The sequence below is a fragment of the Electrophorus electricus genome, chromosome 4, assembly GCF_013358815.1.
Source record: "Electrophorus electricus isolate fEleEle1 chromosome 4, fEleEle1.pri, whole genome shotgun sequence".
In the NCBI taxonomy this organism is placed as follows: Eukaryota; Metazoa; Chordata; class Actinopteri; order Gymnotiformes; family Gymnotidae; genus Electrophorus; species Electrophorus electricus.
This window is the reverse complement of record NC_049538.1, coordinates 10,041,477-10,058,546: the sequence shown is the minus strand read 5'-3', so window position 1 is coordinate 10,058,546 and position 17,070 is coordinate 10,041,477. Positions and strand designations below refer to the sequence as shown.

Genomic DNA, 17,070 nt, shown 5'->3' with positions numbered 1-17,070 from the left:
TATTGACAGCAGGTGGTTTTTGAAGAGGCTTGTAATGTAAAGTGTAGCTACTGCAGAGCCTCACAACAGAGCCAGTCAACGTACAGGGCGACATCACCCGCCCTAGGAGAATCAGAGTTCTCCCTCCAAATACCGCACTGATGCCTATAAAGATATGAGAGGTTGAGGGGCTTTGTTGTTGGGCTACCTCATGAAAGCTGGCCTAGAGAAGGTCTGAGATCCATACCATCCTTCACAAACTGGGTTGCTCTGTGCATGTCCTTGCACACTGAACCACAGAGCCAAGACAATCCTCTCCATGATGGGGGCCAGCTTACCAAAGCTGTTCCATCATTTTTTAAATGTTCACAAGTTGAACAAAACCTCACATTGCATCAGTTTAAGGGGCTCTGGGGAAGGGCTATCACCAGAGTCCTTCACATGCACCTACGCCAGAGTGGACTGGGTTTCCATGCACATTTGTGTTTACGCAGACCCTATGCTGGGAGCAGATGGCAGTAGTGCCAGGGTCCACTCACCGTCTGGTCTGTTAGTGGAGGCAGGACAATCTGACGCTCAATGGTGTTGAGCACAATTTTCCACAGCTCCTTCAGAACGCGCTTCAGAACCGTCTTCTCACAGATCTTGGCAAACAGGATCAAACTGCAGACGGCAGGAGAGGGAGAGTGAGTGACAGAGAGAGAGAGAATGACAGAGAGAGAGAGAGAGAGAGAGATGGCGAGATAGTGACAGAGCGAGTGAACAGTGTATAACTGAGTTATTTACAGTATTGTCATGGCAGCATTTCGACTCTGTCTGCAGCTGCCCTGATGGCACACAGGTGCACATCAGAGTTCAATAACCCATAACATACAGGCAGAAGCCACCAGCGTTCTCATGGGCACTGACGTAGTTACAGCATAGTGGGGGTGTACAACCAGGAGGACTTGGCATTTGCACATAATTAAGAGGACTATGCAATTCCTGAATACCCTGAATGTTCTGGCAGGAGAGCCCCGGACATTCAGGGAAGGGCTTACACAATGTGGAGCAGAAGAGAGCACATACTCACACACGCTGGGAAGACAGGGGATATTCATGCAATGCCAGTTCATGTTTTTAGAAATCGAATGATTCATGGTACCTTCACTCTGCAATATACAGTAGAGGGTACTTTCCTCCACCCGTGATCGCCAGAAAAATATCAAGACAAGTCAAATTTATTTATATAGCGCTTTTCACAACAGTTGTCACAAAGAAGCTTTTCCAAGCCCCACTGAGCAAGCCAAGGGCGACAGTAGCAGGGAAAAACTCCCTAGAGCATGAGGAAGAAACTTTGAGAAGAACCAAGATGATATCTATAAATATCTATATTATCAACAGCATTACTAGAGTCTACAGTATACAGTACATCTGTACTGAATGCACGGATGCTGTGTAAAACATACTGCTCTCCCAGGGGGCTGGTGCCTTGAAACAGATCTGTGGTCATCTGAAAAAAACCCCCCTCAGAATTCATGCACTATGAGACTTTCACTCCTACTAAATCCTCGAGTGTGCAGTCTTGAGCTAAGGTCCAGGTTTGCTCTGTGCTGATGTGGCTAGCGAGATGATGCTTTTGTCAGAAGGTCTCACTTCTTGTCCAGCAGGTCCATGAGAGGGCGGAGGACAGTCTCAGCATCCATGGCTGCGTTGCTTTGGTTTCCGCCGTTTCCCTTCATGTGCATGAGCTCCTGGTTCATCTGCTTCACGCAGTCCTCGATGACGGGCTTGAAGCTGCCAAGAGAAACCACATCGCATGTGTTTGTAAGGCAATAATGTTCTCTCTGTTGAAATAGCTAAAAAGCATTCAGCCATTCATTTTGCAAGTTTAGCATCCTAGAAAACTGCCATAGCTGCCTAATGGAGTTTTATGCCGGTGTTTGTGCTGTTAAATAAATCTGCTCCTCTGATCTCACTCTGGGCTCTCATGATCTCAGTCTGTGCTCTTCTGATCTCACTCTGCACAATAATAATCTCAGTTTGTGCTCCTCTGATCGCAGTCTGTGCTCTTCTGGTCCTGCATGGTGCTGTGTGCACATGACTATTACCTGGACCCAAAAACACTGCTCAGCTCATCCAGAACTGTGTTGAGTTTGTTCTGGAGCTCCTTCAGGAGGTCACTAGTTTCAGCATCCAGCTAGGAGAGAGAGAGACAGGGAGAGAGAGAGAGAGAGAGAGAGAGAGAGAGAGTGTGTGTGTGTGAGAGAGAGAGAGAGAGAGAGAGAGAGAGAGAGAGAGAGAGAGAATATCTTAGCCCTGATGTGGACCGTGGGCTGGCAGTGGTGAAGTGAAGCGTGAGGAGGTGTTGAACAGTCATGTATGTAGATTCAGGTGTCTGTAATACTATTCCTAATAATAATAATAATAATAATAATAATAATAATAATAATAATTTTATGTAGCTCAGAGGAATTGTGCCGACATAAACCAGATTGTCATATTGCCTATAATAATGTGTGCATGTCATCCTAATTCAGTGAGCTTCCTGTGGAACATACAAGTTCTTTCAAAGCTGAAAAGTAAGACTCTCCAGCAGACCAGGCTAGCTGGACCCAGCGTGGACCCAGTGTGGGCCCAGTGTAGAACCCAGAGTGGGCCCAGTGTGGAAGCAGTGTGGACCCAGAGTGGGCCTAGTATGGACCCAGTGTAGACCCAGAGTGGGCCCACTGTGGGACCCAGTATGGACCCAGTGTGGGACCAGTGCGTGACCAGTGTGGACTCAGTGTGGGACCTGTGAGAGCCTGCAGGCATTTCCACCCTTTCAGTTCTTCAGGTTCGGTTGATCACACTGGTAAGCGCTCTGTGACATTCCCAGAAGAGGGGGATTAATCCCAGATGGGCATGGCCAAGAACAGAAGAGTGTTCCAGATTCTAGTCCTGGGATTAAGGCTAAATGTGCAGGTTAACGAGGAGGCTGTGCTGCTGCCTGGTGGATATTCCGGACAGCATGGATGCTGGTCTTCAGCCTGTCTCATGCAAATGAACAGAAAACATCTCCAAAGCACCAGGGAGCTGAAGAGTTGTTGATCAGTGAGTAACTTAAATTGACCATTGATTGATAACTTGATTATTTAATGAGAAAGTTAAGGCTCCATGATACACTATATATTATCATGTCTTCTAAAGTACCAGGTGTCTTAATATGTAGTCCTGTGCTCATTATATAAAACAGGGTGGGAGTTTCAGCAACAAATTTTCTCTTTACTTATAACAGAAAGTTTTTCTGCAGTGTCAGTCTTTCAAGTGGTGGAATCAAACACTGTTCAATGTTAATGCCTTTCCTTCATATGGACACATGTATGCATGTGATAACTAGTAAAAGATAATCTAATACATTTTGGATTAACTATAAGTAAAACATTTACTTAAAATAAATTACTTCTTACTTAAGTAAAAATTAAAATATAACATTTTAACCACAGGGATTGATGCAGAAGCTTTAGTGGTTAAGGTATTTGACTAGTAATCAGAAGGTTGCCAGTTCAAGTCCCGCCACTGCCAAGCTGCCACTGTTGGGTCCCTGAACAAAACCCTTAACCCTCAATTACTCAAGTTGTGTTCAGTCATAAGTGTAAGTTGCTTTGGATAAAAGCGTCGGCTAAATGCCATAAATGTAAAAGTTTCCAAAATATTTGAACGCTGGTTATCCTTTCTAAGTAACTTGTTAAGTGACTTGTTTGGTAGGGAAGCACTTTTATTTGAAGACAAAGTAAGGTGTAGAAGAATCAAATAATCTAAGACCTCATTTGTAAAAGTCAACTCAATACATGTTATGTAACATTGTCTTCACCCTAGTAAGCCTAACAAAGCAGCCATATCTGAAAGGAGACAGGACTGCAGTCAGTGCAGTCAGAAGACTACAAAACCCACGATGCCTACAAAACAGAACACCCCAGAACCCTGCCCAGAACTGGTCATGGAGGATGTGACTTCATTTCACAGACAGGCTGGAGCCCATGAATCTGCATAAAAGATCAATCTGTTTCTGAATGAAAGATGAGTATGGTCAGATAAAAGATCAGTATGTTCTGTAGACATAAATGGACAATGTCTTGGATGGATGCATAAATTAAGGTTTGCTGTCCAACCACTGAACTGTGTGAAACAGTGTCGAAGCACTCCAGGGCAAACTGCTGCTTAAAATGCCTGCTTAATTTGAAGAATCAATAGTATATGTACTGGTATACATACTGGTATATGTAGTAGTATATGTACTGGTACATGTACCGGTATATGTATTGGTATATGTACTGCTCCAAAATATGTTAAATATAGTTTTGTAGTATTATCATCAATCCTGCTGCAGTGTCGGTATGGATTGTTTGTGTGTTTTGGTTTGTCTTTTGTTGATGGCAGGGTAAGGATGAGGCAGTAAGAGTTAGATGATGACTCAGGTACATGTAGTCATGTCTACTGGTCTGAATACAGGAAGCAGGGATCACTGGACAGGATAGAAAGCTACCATGAGCACAAGACATGGTATTACACAAAAGCGTGGGCTGAGAAGAAAGAGAGAAGACTAAGGGGGGGGGGGGGGGAGAGGCAGGGAGAGAGGGAGGGAGGGAGAGAGAGAGAGAGAGAGAGAGAGAGAGAGAGACCTCCTCTCATTTGGTCTCTGAGATATGGGAGATGCATAAAAATAACTTAAGCAATAACACCAATGAACATAGTTTTAACACCTAAACTCTAAAAATGTGGTAATTATAAATCCATTGAAACAAACAAACAAGCAACCACAAACAAGTCAATTTGGACCATGACGATTTGGACCATGATTACTCAGACCGTGATGATTTGGACCATGATGATTCGGACCATGATGATGTTTTTTGCTTTGTCTTCTGGATTTGCAAAGTTGACTGCCTTAACTTTGTTTGCAGTACCATCAGTCATGCCATTATGAGCAATGTTATCAATATTTATGTAATGAAACATGGTTTATGCATAAGATTATCACCCTAATGGTGCCCACAGGGTTGTGATATCCTACAGCACAAGAGTAATGGTTCAGGAGATTCCTGCAGAGAACTCGCACACTATTGATAAATGAAAGACTAGAGCAATGAACAGAAGCATAAATCCTTATCCCAGATTAAGAATGTTAGTGTGTCCCGTGAGATGCGGAGGACGTGTCCCGCAATATGTTAAGATCTGCAAAAGAAAGAAGAATGCAGTTGATCAGTCAGTTCCCACTGAGCGGAAGTGTGGAGCGCTATCAGAATGACTCCTGCTGTAACAACTCAAGCAGCTAGGCTTTAATCTGCATCTTAAAGACAAAAGCCACTGAGATCGAGTTGAGAGTAGATGACGTGGTGCTCTGGATGCATGGTAAAAAAAACCACACACAACACACACACACACACATACATATTGGTGCAGGTCATTAAGCTAACATTCGCTCTTGCTAGACTCATAAATTTAAACTGTAGGTGCAGCAATGTAAATGTTTTATTTAAATCAAACATCCTGTAATGGAGTGCTGGAAATCACAGTGAATTTATAAATTGAAGGAGCTAAGCTTTGCAGTACCGTAACCGGGCCTTTTGAAAATCTAGTGAAATATGTTTTAACATCCAAATTTTATGTAAGGCAGTGGGGCTTGTAATAAATAATATACATCTTTTCAGTACTGTGCTTAAATATAATGTCTGACATCTAAAATAATTTCTAAAGCTTATGAGTACTGAAGTGGCACAGCACTCTACAGTTTTGCCCATACACCTGGTTCATACACCTGATTTACCTCATGCACTTATAAAACCTTAATGACCTCTGACCTTCAGTCAGAGCTGCAGTAAGACTTTTTGTGGCCATGGGCTATGAAAAAAAATTGTGGCCCCTTAAAATTAAAATGTTATATAAGCAACAAAAAAATGACAGCATAAACAACAGGCATTATGATGCAACAAAAACCTACTCACTAGTAAACAAACAAATCACTGTAAACAGCACTGTAGTGAATGATCACTTAAAATGACTGCCAAGGAAATGTGTTTGGCTACTTCAGCAGTACACTTACGTTTACAGCATTTAGCAGACGCTCTTATCCAGAGTCACTTACAAAAGTGCTTTGTCGTTTACTCACAGAATACATCCTAGTACAGTAGAGTCCAATATAGCAATGATCTATAATACTGTGGAAATACGGGGCTCACTGCTGATACCTAGAAGTGCAAAACACATATAATAGCTCTATAATAGACAAGTGTAATAAACAAGTACTGGAGTTTGTTAGTCAACATCAGTGTAATAAACAATACCCTACAATAAGTACTAGTTTAGTTAGACAACATTGGGTCAGTGGTCATTTACATACATGGTTCATTTAGGAGTTTTAGACATTAAATATTTTTTTTATATATCATTTCAGTTTGTGCTTGTTTCTCTTGCTACACTTTTCCTTTGCGGTCCCTACTCTCAAATTTCCCAGGAGCTGCCAAAATGTAAAACATTTTGCTATCTTAATGAAAATGGAAGCTAAGAGCAAACAAAGCCCCTGTTGTAGCGCACTCTAAATCTTGAACCTTGGCTTGAATACAGGTGAAGTAAATGCCAAAAGTGACTGAAACTTGTTTGTGGTTCTAACCCAGTGATGCATGGCCCTGCACAGAGGTGATGCCCCAGGGTGCAGGTGATATACGTCCCAGCACGTCCTGGAGCTGAGCGTGTTAGACCTGTCCCTTAGTCCTGACTGCTACTTTCTGGATTCTGGACTTCCAGAAGATGGGGTAGATGTCAGCTCTGGCTGGTATATGAGCCTTGGACTTACAAGCAAACTTAAGAATGATCAAAGACAACGCTACACTGTGCCGTGCAGGGGTAGTTGGAGACTGGAACAACCCTGACACAGTGGCCTGACACTTCATAAAAAAGGGTCTGACTTCGGTCGTTGCATATAACACGTCTTAACAGCTCATGGTTAAAAGGGACAGATAAAATGGAGCAGGGACTTAAGGGTTAACTAGAGGCAATAAGAGAAGACAAAAAGGGAAAGTGATGGACAGAGTGTGGGAGAGAAAGAGAAAGTGCCAAAACAGTGTGAGAAAGAGAGAGACAGGACAGATGGGAGAGTGAGAGAGAGAGAGAGAGAGAGAGAGAGAGAGAGAGAGAGAGAGAGAGAAAATGAGAGAGAGAGAGAGAGAGAGAGAGAGAGAGAGAGAGAGAGAGAAAATGAGAGAGAGAGAGAGAGAGAGAGAGAGAGAGAGAGAGAGAGAGAGATAGAACGACAGGTCTTTCTGCTAGTCTGAGCCCTGTTTGAGTTTTTACTCCCTCTGGAATGCACAAATACACAAATAAACAAATACACTAATACAGAAGCACACTTTGTCTGCCAAAATGAATTGTGTTCTGTACTGTTAGGAATATTTAACTTATAACTGTTAACACGTCTCTTTGTAATTACATTTTTCTCTTAGTTTGCTAATTGCTTTGGGAACTCTGTTGATGCCTTGCACAGTTATATTTGGAGACTTTTACATCACAGAAAGAAATTCAGCTTCCCCAAAAAGAATGAAAAGATTTATAAAATAAGAGTCTGGCTCTTAGCAAGTATAATGCATGACATGTGTTATGCTTGCTAATAGCCAGCCATTAGAGGCACTTTAGCTGCACTGGTCTTGATGGAGATGCACAGCTTGGTGCTATCAGGTCTTCAGGCTCATTTCAAGGAGCCAAGACCCTCTGTGTTTTCCACCCAATTTAGCAGTGTCCAATTCCTGTTTTTGCATAATAGTATCATTAGTTTGAGATTGGACATGCTATTATTATCTTTTTATAGTTATCCAATTGAACAATAATGAGTTAGTTTTGGTACTGTAATTACGACCAGTGTCAGATGTCTGCACCTTATTAGTGTCATGGGGAAAATATACTGGAGAGCCTGTTATAATTAATACTTGCAGAAGAACTTGGTCAAAGCCTTGATGAAGGTGAATTCTATTTAGCTCATGTTGATCGGCTCCGGTGCAGGCTGGGTTTGGGTTCCCGTTCAACCCCAGGCAGACCCTTTCTGTTTTGTAAGAGGATCTTTACAGCTCTGGTCCTGGATGCGGACCACCCTACAGAGTTTAGTTCCAGCACACCTAGCTGTGATGTTCAGATGCTCAGTGAACTAAACAGCTGGAGCAGGCATGCTGGTGTTTGGAACTAAAGTCTCCAAGAAATCCCAGCTGGGCTGGGAGCTCCTCAGACGCGAGACATGCACATGGACACGGTTCTCACTCTCTGATCTCAGGTTGATGGGGGGATAGAGAAGCACAATCATCCGAAGTCTCAAATGCAGCATGTCGTTATTTACTGAAAGGTTGAAACTAGCGACAGCGAACATGATCATAAAGGCGGATAAGTAAATATGAATGAGGCGGAGAAAAGGGGCCATCTATGGTGTAGCTGGGAGGTGGAGCTAGGCAGCTTACTAGCCTGGGGTAGCATGCCGGACTCCAGCAGGTGTAGCACATGCTCCAGGAGGCGGAGTTAGTTGTAGGGACGGGGGCTAAAGGTGAAGTGGGGTGACACAGTGTGATGATTGGATGGCTTAAACTGGACTGCTGAAAGGAGCAAACCTGCCCTCCCCAGCTGGAATGGAAAACTAGATTCAACCCAAATTCCGAAACTCTGAAGGCAGAGTGGGCCAAGAATTCCAAAGGTTGATTCTAGTTGATTCAAGGTGCAAGTCCACATACTGCACAGCTGTGGAGTTGTGGCTGGGTACAGACGGAGAAGGAAACCTGTTCACACACCTTACAGAAGGCCACCGGCCCCTCCTCCTGGTACAAAAGCCCGGAAGAGACGGGCGAAGACAAGAGAGAGGAAGAAGGAGGAGGGGGACACAGGACATTTTCCCAGTTACAGAGAGACAGGAAGAGGAGTCACAGAGATAGCAGCAAAGACAGATAGAGAGAAAGAGGGAGTGAGAGAGACAGTGAAAGAGAGAGACACACACACACACACACACAGAGGAAAGACAGAAATTCCAGCACACATGCACATTAATATGAGGGGAACATCCATCAAAATAAACATCACTTGATCCACTAGCTGCAGAATAGGTCTGCTGGCCAATAAACATTTGTTTTCTTCTAGGGGGAAGGGGCAAGAATAAGTCTGCTGGCTAATGAACACTTGTTTTGTCCTAATGGGGAGGGGACAGATTAAGTCTATTGGCCAATGAGCACTTGTTTTCTCCTGGGGAAGGCGGTCTTCTGGGCACCTCTAAAACCCCACTCAGGCCAACATTATTACTCTTTAATAAAACAACACCAGGTTTTTAATAAAACAACAACAAATGGTTTTCACACAATAACAGTGCTCCCAAGAGTAGATGTATTAAGCAGGTGATCCCTGTTCCTGAGCATGGGGCAGAGCCTAGTGCACTGGTGGGGTGGGCTGCACCATCTGTGCTGGAGGTGGGGGTGCTTTCTGCGGGCAGCACTGGCCCAGACACCTACCTGCTTCCCTCCCATCGACTCAAACATCTTCTCTAGCTGAACCCGAAGCTGCTGGATGTTGTTCAGGAGGATGCAGGGCTGTGGTGAAAAGCACATGCAAATTAATTTGCGTCTGTGTTCCCCTTCACATGTTCTCATGTGTACAGCCTGGTGTGGAGTCAGGAAGAGACTTGTGTGATGCACCCTTTGGATTTGACCTTATTTGTCCTTACATCGGTGCACAGTCACATGTCAAAAACACCCTTTTGCCTTTAGTTAAGCTTAAACTTGCTGTCATTTGTGAATACTGTCATTTAAGTTTGAAGTTAACGATAGTGGAAGAAAACTGATAAATGTTGAATGTATGTCAGAGGCGTTAGAATCACATGTATACCGCGTCATAGTGAGTGTGAGTGCTAATTAGCATGTGCATTTACATTCTCTGCCCCCCTTTAGTCAAAAGGCACTCACCAACACACTGATAAATGACATTTGGATGGTGAAAGTGAGATCCAGAGTCTTGGGGCCAATGCAATACATCAGTATTCCCAATACATCAGTATTTTTAATGAATCAGTATTCTTGATGAATCAGTACCGAATGCTAGCTGGATTGCAGACATGTCGAACATGCAGGAAATGACTCAGGTGTGCTAGAAAAACAAAACACTTATAGTTGTGGTGTGGCCGAGAACCCCGTCTCTACGGCGTGCCGGGTTACCTTGCAGACAGAGAGCATTAAAGCATAGAAGCTTACAAGAACTAAGCTGTCAGTCCCAGCAGGGGACATGAGCTCACAGAGGAGTGCTCCTGACACGGTCTCTCGGGAACACTCCACATCTGCCTTGTCTGGCCACGGACTTCTGCACATCAATTCTCATAAGGATCATTACAAGGCCGTGAGCTCATCAGACATAGAGAAGCCTGTGTAATGGTATCGAAGTAAAAAAACAGCTCTGCTTTAAGAAAAAAGGCATGCAGAGTATGTCACTCATTAGCGCCAGACTTTTCCTGAACCTGCTAACTAGTGATGCCAGACTGGATAACTGAACAGATCATGTTTCACTATTAGGCAAATGCATAGTTTCAGTTTGTACAAAGTCTATGCGGTCATGCTACACAATCACACACTACACACTAAAATGTCAATACAAACAACAGCTGCCTGTCAGCTGCCTGATAAGAAAAACGCAAGCCCAGGACCCGGACCAATGAGGACCAGCCATGGCGTCTCACTAGGGGCTGCAGGCTGGTCTCCGTGGCAACATGAGGGCTATGTGGTGGTGTCTGGGATCAGCTCATGATAATGCATGTGTGAGTAGACACTCACCACCTTCTCCTTGTTCAGGTGGTTGCTGAAGTCTTTGGAGATGATGGCAGCATACTGCAGCAGGACATTGTTGATGGTCTACAATTACAAAGTAGCCACAGCAGGTTTATAATACAGGCAGGTTTATAATACAGGCAGGTTTATAATACAGGCTTATAATACAGTTAAAACAGACCACAGTCAACAAACAGTCACTAAGAAACACCATCAGTTAGTATCCATTCAGTCTTTAGCAGCTGTAAAGACTTGATGCTAACTGTTTCCATACTACGCACACACACACACACACACACACACACACACACACACACACACACACACACACACACACACACACACACACACACACACACACACACACACACACACACACACACCCCTATATATTAACCATTCATTAATGGTTCATTAATAACCTTTCACTGTTTTACTGACACGGATCATACCTCTTTGACTCTGTGAGTCAATTAAATAGGATTGTAAATAACTATATAACGTTGTCATTAATTTGTTAGATCAATAAGCAGGTGACTGGGTTCATTAGTTTTTCCTTCATCCAGGAGGCAGACACCCCCACAGAGAACTCTCTCTCTATCTATCTATCTATCTATCTATCTATCTATCTATCTATCTATCTATCTATCTATCTATCTATCTATCTATCTATCTATCTATCTATCTATCTATCTATCTATCTATCTATCTATCTATCTATCTATCTATCTATCTATCTATCTATCTATCTATCTATCTATCCCTTCCTCGGTCATGTTCTAATTACAAGACCAAAACTGTGTGTGTGTGGTGTTACCAATCTTTTTTTGACTCCTTGTGACAGTGAGACTGGGGAGTGCAGTGGAGTGTGAGGCAGGCTAAAAATGAAAAGGTGGAATGATGTTGGAAGAGACAGGAGGGTAAGCTGGTGGATGAGGGGGTAGGGTGGAGAGGGTGGAGTTTGTGATTTGTGGAGGCTGAGGCAGAGAGGGTGGCGTTTGTGAGGGGGTGGAGTTTGTGGAGGCTGAGGCAGAGAGGGTGGAGTTTGTGAGGGGGTGGAGTTTGTGGAGGCTGAGGCAGAGAGGGTGGAGTTCGTGATTGGGTGGAGTTTGTGGAGGCTGAGGCAGAGAGGGTGGAATTTGTGAGGGGGTGGAGTTTGTGGAGGCTGAGGCAGAGAGGGTGGCGTTTGTGAGGGGGTGAAGTTTGTGGAGGCTGAGGCAGAGAGGGTGGAGTTTGTGAGTGGGTGGAGTTTGTGGAGGCTGAGGCAGAGAGGGTGGAGTTTGTGAGGGGGTGGGGTTTGTGGAGGCTGAGGCGTGTGTGTGGTGTACAGCAACAACGAGGATTTGCTTTGCCCTTTTCAATTAATTTGTATTCAGTACAGACAAGCAGCAAGGGATGCTGGATAAGAGCATTCGATGGATGTGTGTGTGTGTGTGTGTGTGTGTGTGTGTGTGTGTGTGTGACAACTGGGAAAAGAGGGAAGTAAACTGGAAATGTCTGTAGGTGTATGGTATTATCAGAAATAGAGCTCAGGCTCGGAGAACACACAGTTCTGACTGTAAATGACATTCAAACCCAACAGTCACAGTAAGCCTTTAGAGGCACACACACACACACACACACACACACACACACACACACACACACACACACACACAAATTCTTTTATACACAAGAATCATTACCTGAGTGTCCTCTGTCATTTCCTTGTAGACATCTGTGGGCTAAAACTTCTCTCTCTCTCTCTCTCTCTCTCTCTCTCTCTCTCTCTCTCTCTCTCTCTCTCTCTCTCTCTCTCTCTCTCTCTCTCTCTCTCTCTCTCTCTCTCTCTCTCTCTCTCTCAAACATTGGGTGGGTGTGGGGTTTGCTTGAGGTGGTGTGGGGTGGTTGTGGGGTTGGGTTGAGAAGGTGTGTGGGGTGCGTGTGCTCACCTTAGCAAACCTGCACATGAAGTGTGCGAGGGCTTGTGGGTTGGGGCACTCCAGCTTCCTGATGATCTCGAAGGTCTGGTTTAGCTGTGTGAACACGTCCACCACGGAGCACGAGAAAAGGGCATGCTCCGACGTCTGCTGGAACTGTGGTCAGAGAGAAAGGTCGATAAACAGACAAACAGACAGACAGACAGATTTGAATTGAGAAAGTACAGGTATCCTAGCAGCGGTACCTCATTACTGCACAGTGTCATTTTGAGGCTTGAAACTCCCCAAACTTAAACATCATTTTATCTGAGCTGCCAAATGATGCGTAATTATCGCTTTCTTCATCTTAAATTGTCGCCCTGTTTGTAGTAATATAATAAAATAATAATAATAAAATCATGCATTCACAAACCCCGTATTCTTCTATATGACTACTGTGTGGGAAAAGTCTGTTTGTCGCGTAAGCTCTGTCATTTCCCTGCACGACTAATTCAAATGAAACAACAGCAGCACATCTGAAGCTATAAGCACTAATGTTCCAGGAGTCTGTGATCGCTGGGCACCTAGTACTGAGAACCATGCACATAGTACTGAGAACCGTGCACCCAGTACTGAGAGCTGTACACCTAGTACTGAGAACTGTGCACCTAGTACTGAGAGCAGTGCACCTAGTACTGAGAGCTGTGCACCTAGTACTGAGAACCGTGCACCCAGTACTGAGAGCCGTGCACCCAGTACTGAGAGCAGTGCACCTAGTACTGAGAACCGTGCACCTAGTACTGAGAGCCGTGCACCCAGTACTGAGAGCAGTGCACCTAGTACTGAGAACCGTGCACCTAGTACTGAGAGCCGTGCACCCAGTACTGAGAGCAGTGCACCTAGTACTGAGAGCCGTGCACCCAGTACTGAGAGCAGTGCACTTAGTACTGAGAACCGTGCACCCAGTACTGAGAGCAGTGCACTTAGTACTGAGAACCATGCACCCAGTACTGAGAGCCGTGCACCCAGTACTGAGAGCCGTGCACCTAGTACTGAGAGCTGTGCACCTAATACTGAGAGCCGTGCACCCAGTACTGAGAGCAGTGCACCCAGTACTGAGAACAGTGCACCTAGTACTGAGAGCAGTGCACCTAGTACTGAGAGCCGTGCACCCAGTACTGAGAGCAGTGCACCTAGTACTGAGAGCCGTGCACCCAGTACTGAGAGCAGTGCACCCAGTACTGAGAGGTGTGCACCTACTACTGAGAGCAGTGCACCCAGTACTGAGAGCAGTGCACCTAGTACTGAGAGCCGTGCACCCAGTACTGAGAGCAGTGCACCTAGTACTGAGAGCCGTGCACCCAGTACTGAGAGCAGTGCACCCAGTACTGAGAGGTGTGCACCTACTACTGAGAGCAGTGCACCCAGTACTGAGAGCCGTGCACCTAGTACTGAGAGCAGTGCACCCAGTACTGAGAACAGTGCACCTAGTACTGAGAGCAGTGCACCCAGTACTGAGAACAGTGCACCCAGTACTGAGAACAGTGCACCTAGTACTGAGAACAGTGCACCCAGTACTGAGAACAGTGCACCTAGTACTGAGAGCAGTGCACCTAGTACTGAGAGCAGTGCACCTAGTACTGAGAGCCGTGCACCCAGTACTGAGAGCAGTGCACCCAGTACTGAGAGGTGTGCACCTACTACTGAGAGCAGTGCACCTAGTACTGAGAACCAATATCAGTTGCACCAATTGATGTCTGTGAATGCTGCAAATGTGGACTTGAAGCGATTAACATCCAAGTCCAGTCAGAGCTGCAGGTTGTGCAGGTTCATTGTGCATAATTAACACAAGCCTTTGAATGATGCTGCAACTGTTAGGTAGCTCCCGACGACGGGAAGAAGGCATCCTTATTCACCACGCTCTCTCCACACCAGCACGCCTCACTCCATTAATCCTCACGGCATAATGTGTTGTTTTGTTCAGTGACTGGTCATTAGACTCTTAAATCTAATACATTGTTTTCTTACTCAAGTCTGGCACACTGCCTAACAAACCCTAGCAGGGCCTGGTTAGCAAGGTCTTATTTGAATGAAACTACCTGGCCTGTGCTAACTTTCATGATTTACTTCTTAGATAAAGTTACTGGTTGACTTAAAATGTCCCTCACACTGGACTCTACAAAGCTCTTGCCCTTGACAGTCAGGCCCAGCATGTAGGAGACCAACATGGTTATGTTTGCTCTAAAACTGGTCTAGAATATTTCCAGATCAGGACACAGTCCTACCCCATCTTTCTTGTCCCTCTCCAGAGCACCATTGAGGAAATCCATGGCGACATCTTCGTTTTCATCCAACCACTGAATGACGAAGGGCTCAAACCACCTGCAGTGGGGTAGAATCAAACTGCTTCACACGAGAGTAATTGTGGGCTTTTACCCTGACACCCTCTGCTAACCGTGGCCTTTTACCCCAAAACTCCCTGGTAACCATGGGCTTTTACCCCAAAACTCCATGGTAACCATGGGCTTTTACCCTGACACCCTCTGCTAACCGTGGCCTTTTACCCCAAAACTCCCTGGTAACCATGGGCTTTTACCCCAAAACTCCCTGGTAACCATGGGCTTTTACCCTGACACCCTCTGCTAACCGTGGCCTTTTACCCCAAAACTCCCTGGTAACCATGGGCTTTTAACCCAAAACTCCCTGGTAACCATAGGCTTTTAACCCAAAACTCCCTGGTAACCGTGGGCTTTTACCCTGACACTCTCTGGTAACTGTGGGTTTTTGGTTGCCACCTCTTGGTAACCATGGGCTTTTACTCTGACCCCACTGGTACATGGGGTTTTTACCCTGACCCCACTGAGCCCCCCCCCCCCACCAGGCAGTGGTTCAACTCTCTGCTGCAGAGATTCACACGAGGGTGAAGGGCTTATCTTTTAAGTTTAGACAAACCACAGTAGCTGAGCTTTTAAGACCCCTACAATCTTTGACTTCCACCCTCCTCAACCATGAATTAACATTCATTAACCCTCTGCCTGCTGACCCAGCAGAGCTACCTGAGACACCTGTGACATCATTGTCTGGGTCTTGCATCCAAGGTAGCTGAGTTGCCGTGACACTGTAACAGCTGATCTAGCGGCTTTTACAGTGACAGGAGCAACAGAAGTGGTGCTAGATCTGTGTATGCTCTCTAACACAGATTGGACGTACATGCAGACATGATGCTGGGAGCAGCAGTTTTCCAGATCTAGTGAACAACATTTTAATCTTGCCAGAAGCTAAGCATGAATTGTGAAAGTAGCAGTGTCTAGAATATCCTACATAATGTTTAACTTTCTCTTCATCTATTTAGAAAAGAATTGAAAAGAATCTTAATACCTACAGGGCAGGGTCACTGGTCTTCAATCCAGAACTCATTCAAATCATAAACCCTGCTTTCTATTTTCACATTTGATTTTATTTTAAATCCATTCTCCTTGGCTGCATCCAGGACTGAGACATGAAGCTGTGGGCCAGTGTGATAATGCTTTTAAACAGAATATTTTCTGAATAAAGTGTCAGAATAAAGGCTGCGACACTGGCCCGCAGAGGGATATGCAGATGCAAGACACACTGACGCTGATGCTAAAAGCCTTCTCCGGCCTTGCACAGGGCCTGTTTTCCCCTCTACATTTTATGTTTTATGTTTGAGGCATTTCTGATTTGTGTGTTTTCTGGTTGTTTACTGGGACTGGTTTCAGCACTGGCATTTCTAGACTGGTGTTCTTTTTGGTGTTGGGGCCCTGGTTCACACAGTCCTTAGACAGCCAAGCGCTTTAATGCTGTTTTAGCCCTGATGAGTCAGTAGGGTAGTCAGTCAGGTCAAGCTCACTTCAGTCCGACCAAACTCATTTCAAGAGCATGAAGTGAGCATAGACGTCCAGCTGGGAAGGTCAGGGCCCTTTCAGTGTTCACACTGTGTGTAGACTGTGTGAAGACTGTTTGTAGATTGTTAGCAGACTGAGCACAGACTGTTTATGGACTAGGTACAGACTGTTTGTAGACTCTTTGTTGACTGGATGCTGTTTCTGTTTGTGGCTGTAGTTCATTGCCATGGTCAAATACGCTTGAGTTATCGACACTCCACAGTTATCTCTGAAGAAGCAATTTAATAGTTTTGCAGTGAACGCACACAGACACACACACACACACACACACACACACACACACACACACACACACACACACACACACACACACACACACACACACACACACATCCCAGGGTTGTATTAGTTAAACTTTTGTTGTGCAAATTACTGTTAGCATGAGTGAAACAGCAGGACACCTGTAAAATAATGACAGCAAGTCATTTCTTATTAAACCGCCTCCCAGCCATGAATCAGGCCCTGGAAAGTCACCAT

The 17,070-nt window shown here is 44.9% G+C and overlaps 1 protein-coding gene across 3 annotated transcripts in view; it reads right to left on the bottom strand.

Annotated features, from left to right (window-relative positions):
- The window catches only part of LOC113586859 (protein unc-13 homolog C-like), a 153,184-nt gene that overhangs the window by 38,642 nt on the left and 97,472 nt on the right, over window positions 1-17,070 (bottom strand). For all 3 annotated transcript variants that reach the window (XM_035525331.1, XM_035525330.1, XM_035525332.1), the window contains exons 21-27: window positions 14,953-15,049; window positions 12,701-12,844; window positions 10,776-10,853; window positions 9,468-9,545; window positions 2,070-2,158; window positions 1,615-1,755; window positions 519-642 (exon numbers count right to left, since the gene is read on the bottom strand). In XM_035525331.1, the coding sequence (XP_035381224.1) occupies window positions 519-642; window positions 1,615-1,755; window positions 2,070-2,158; window positions 9,468-9,545; window positions 10,776-10,853; window positions 12,701-12,844; window positions 14,953-15,049 (751 nt within the window). The remainder of the gene's footprint in view (window positions 1-518; window positions 643-1,614; window positions 1,756-2,069; window positions 2,159-9,467; window positions 9,546-10,775; window positions 10,854-12,700; window positions 12,845-14,952; window positions 15,050-17,070) is intronic.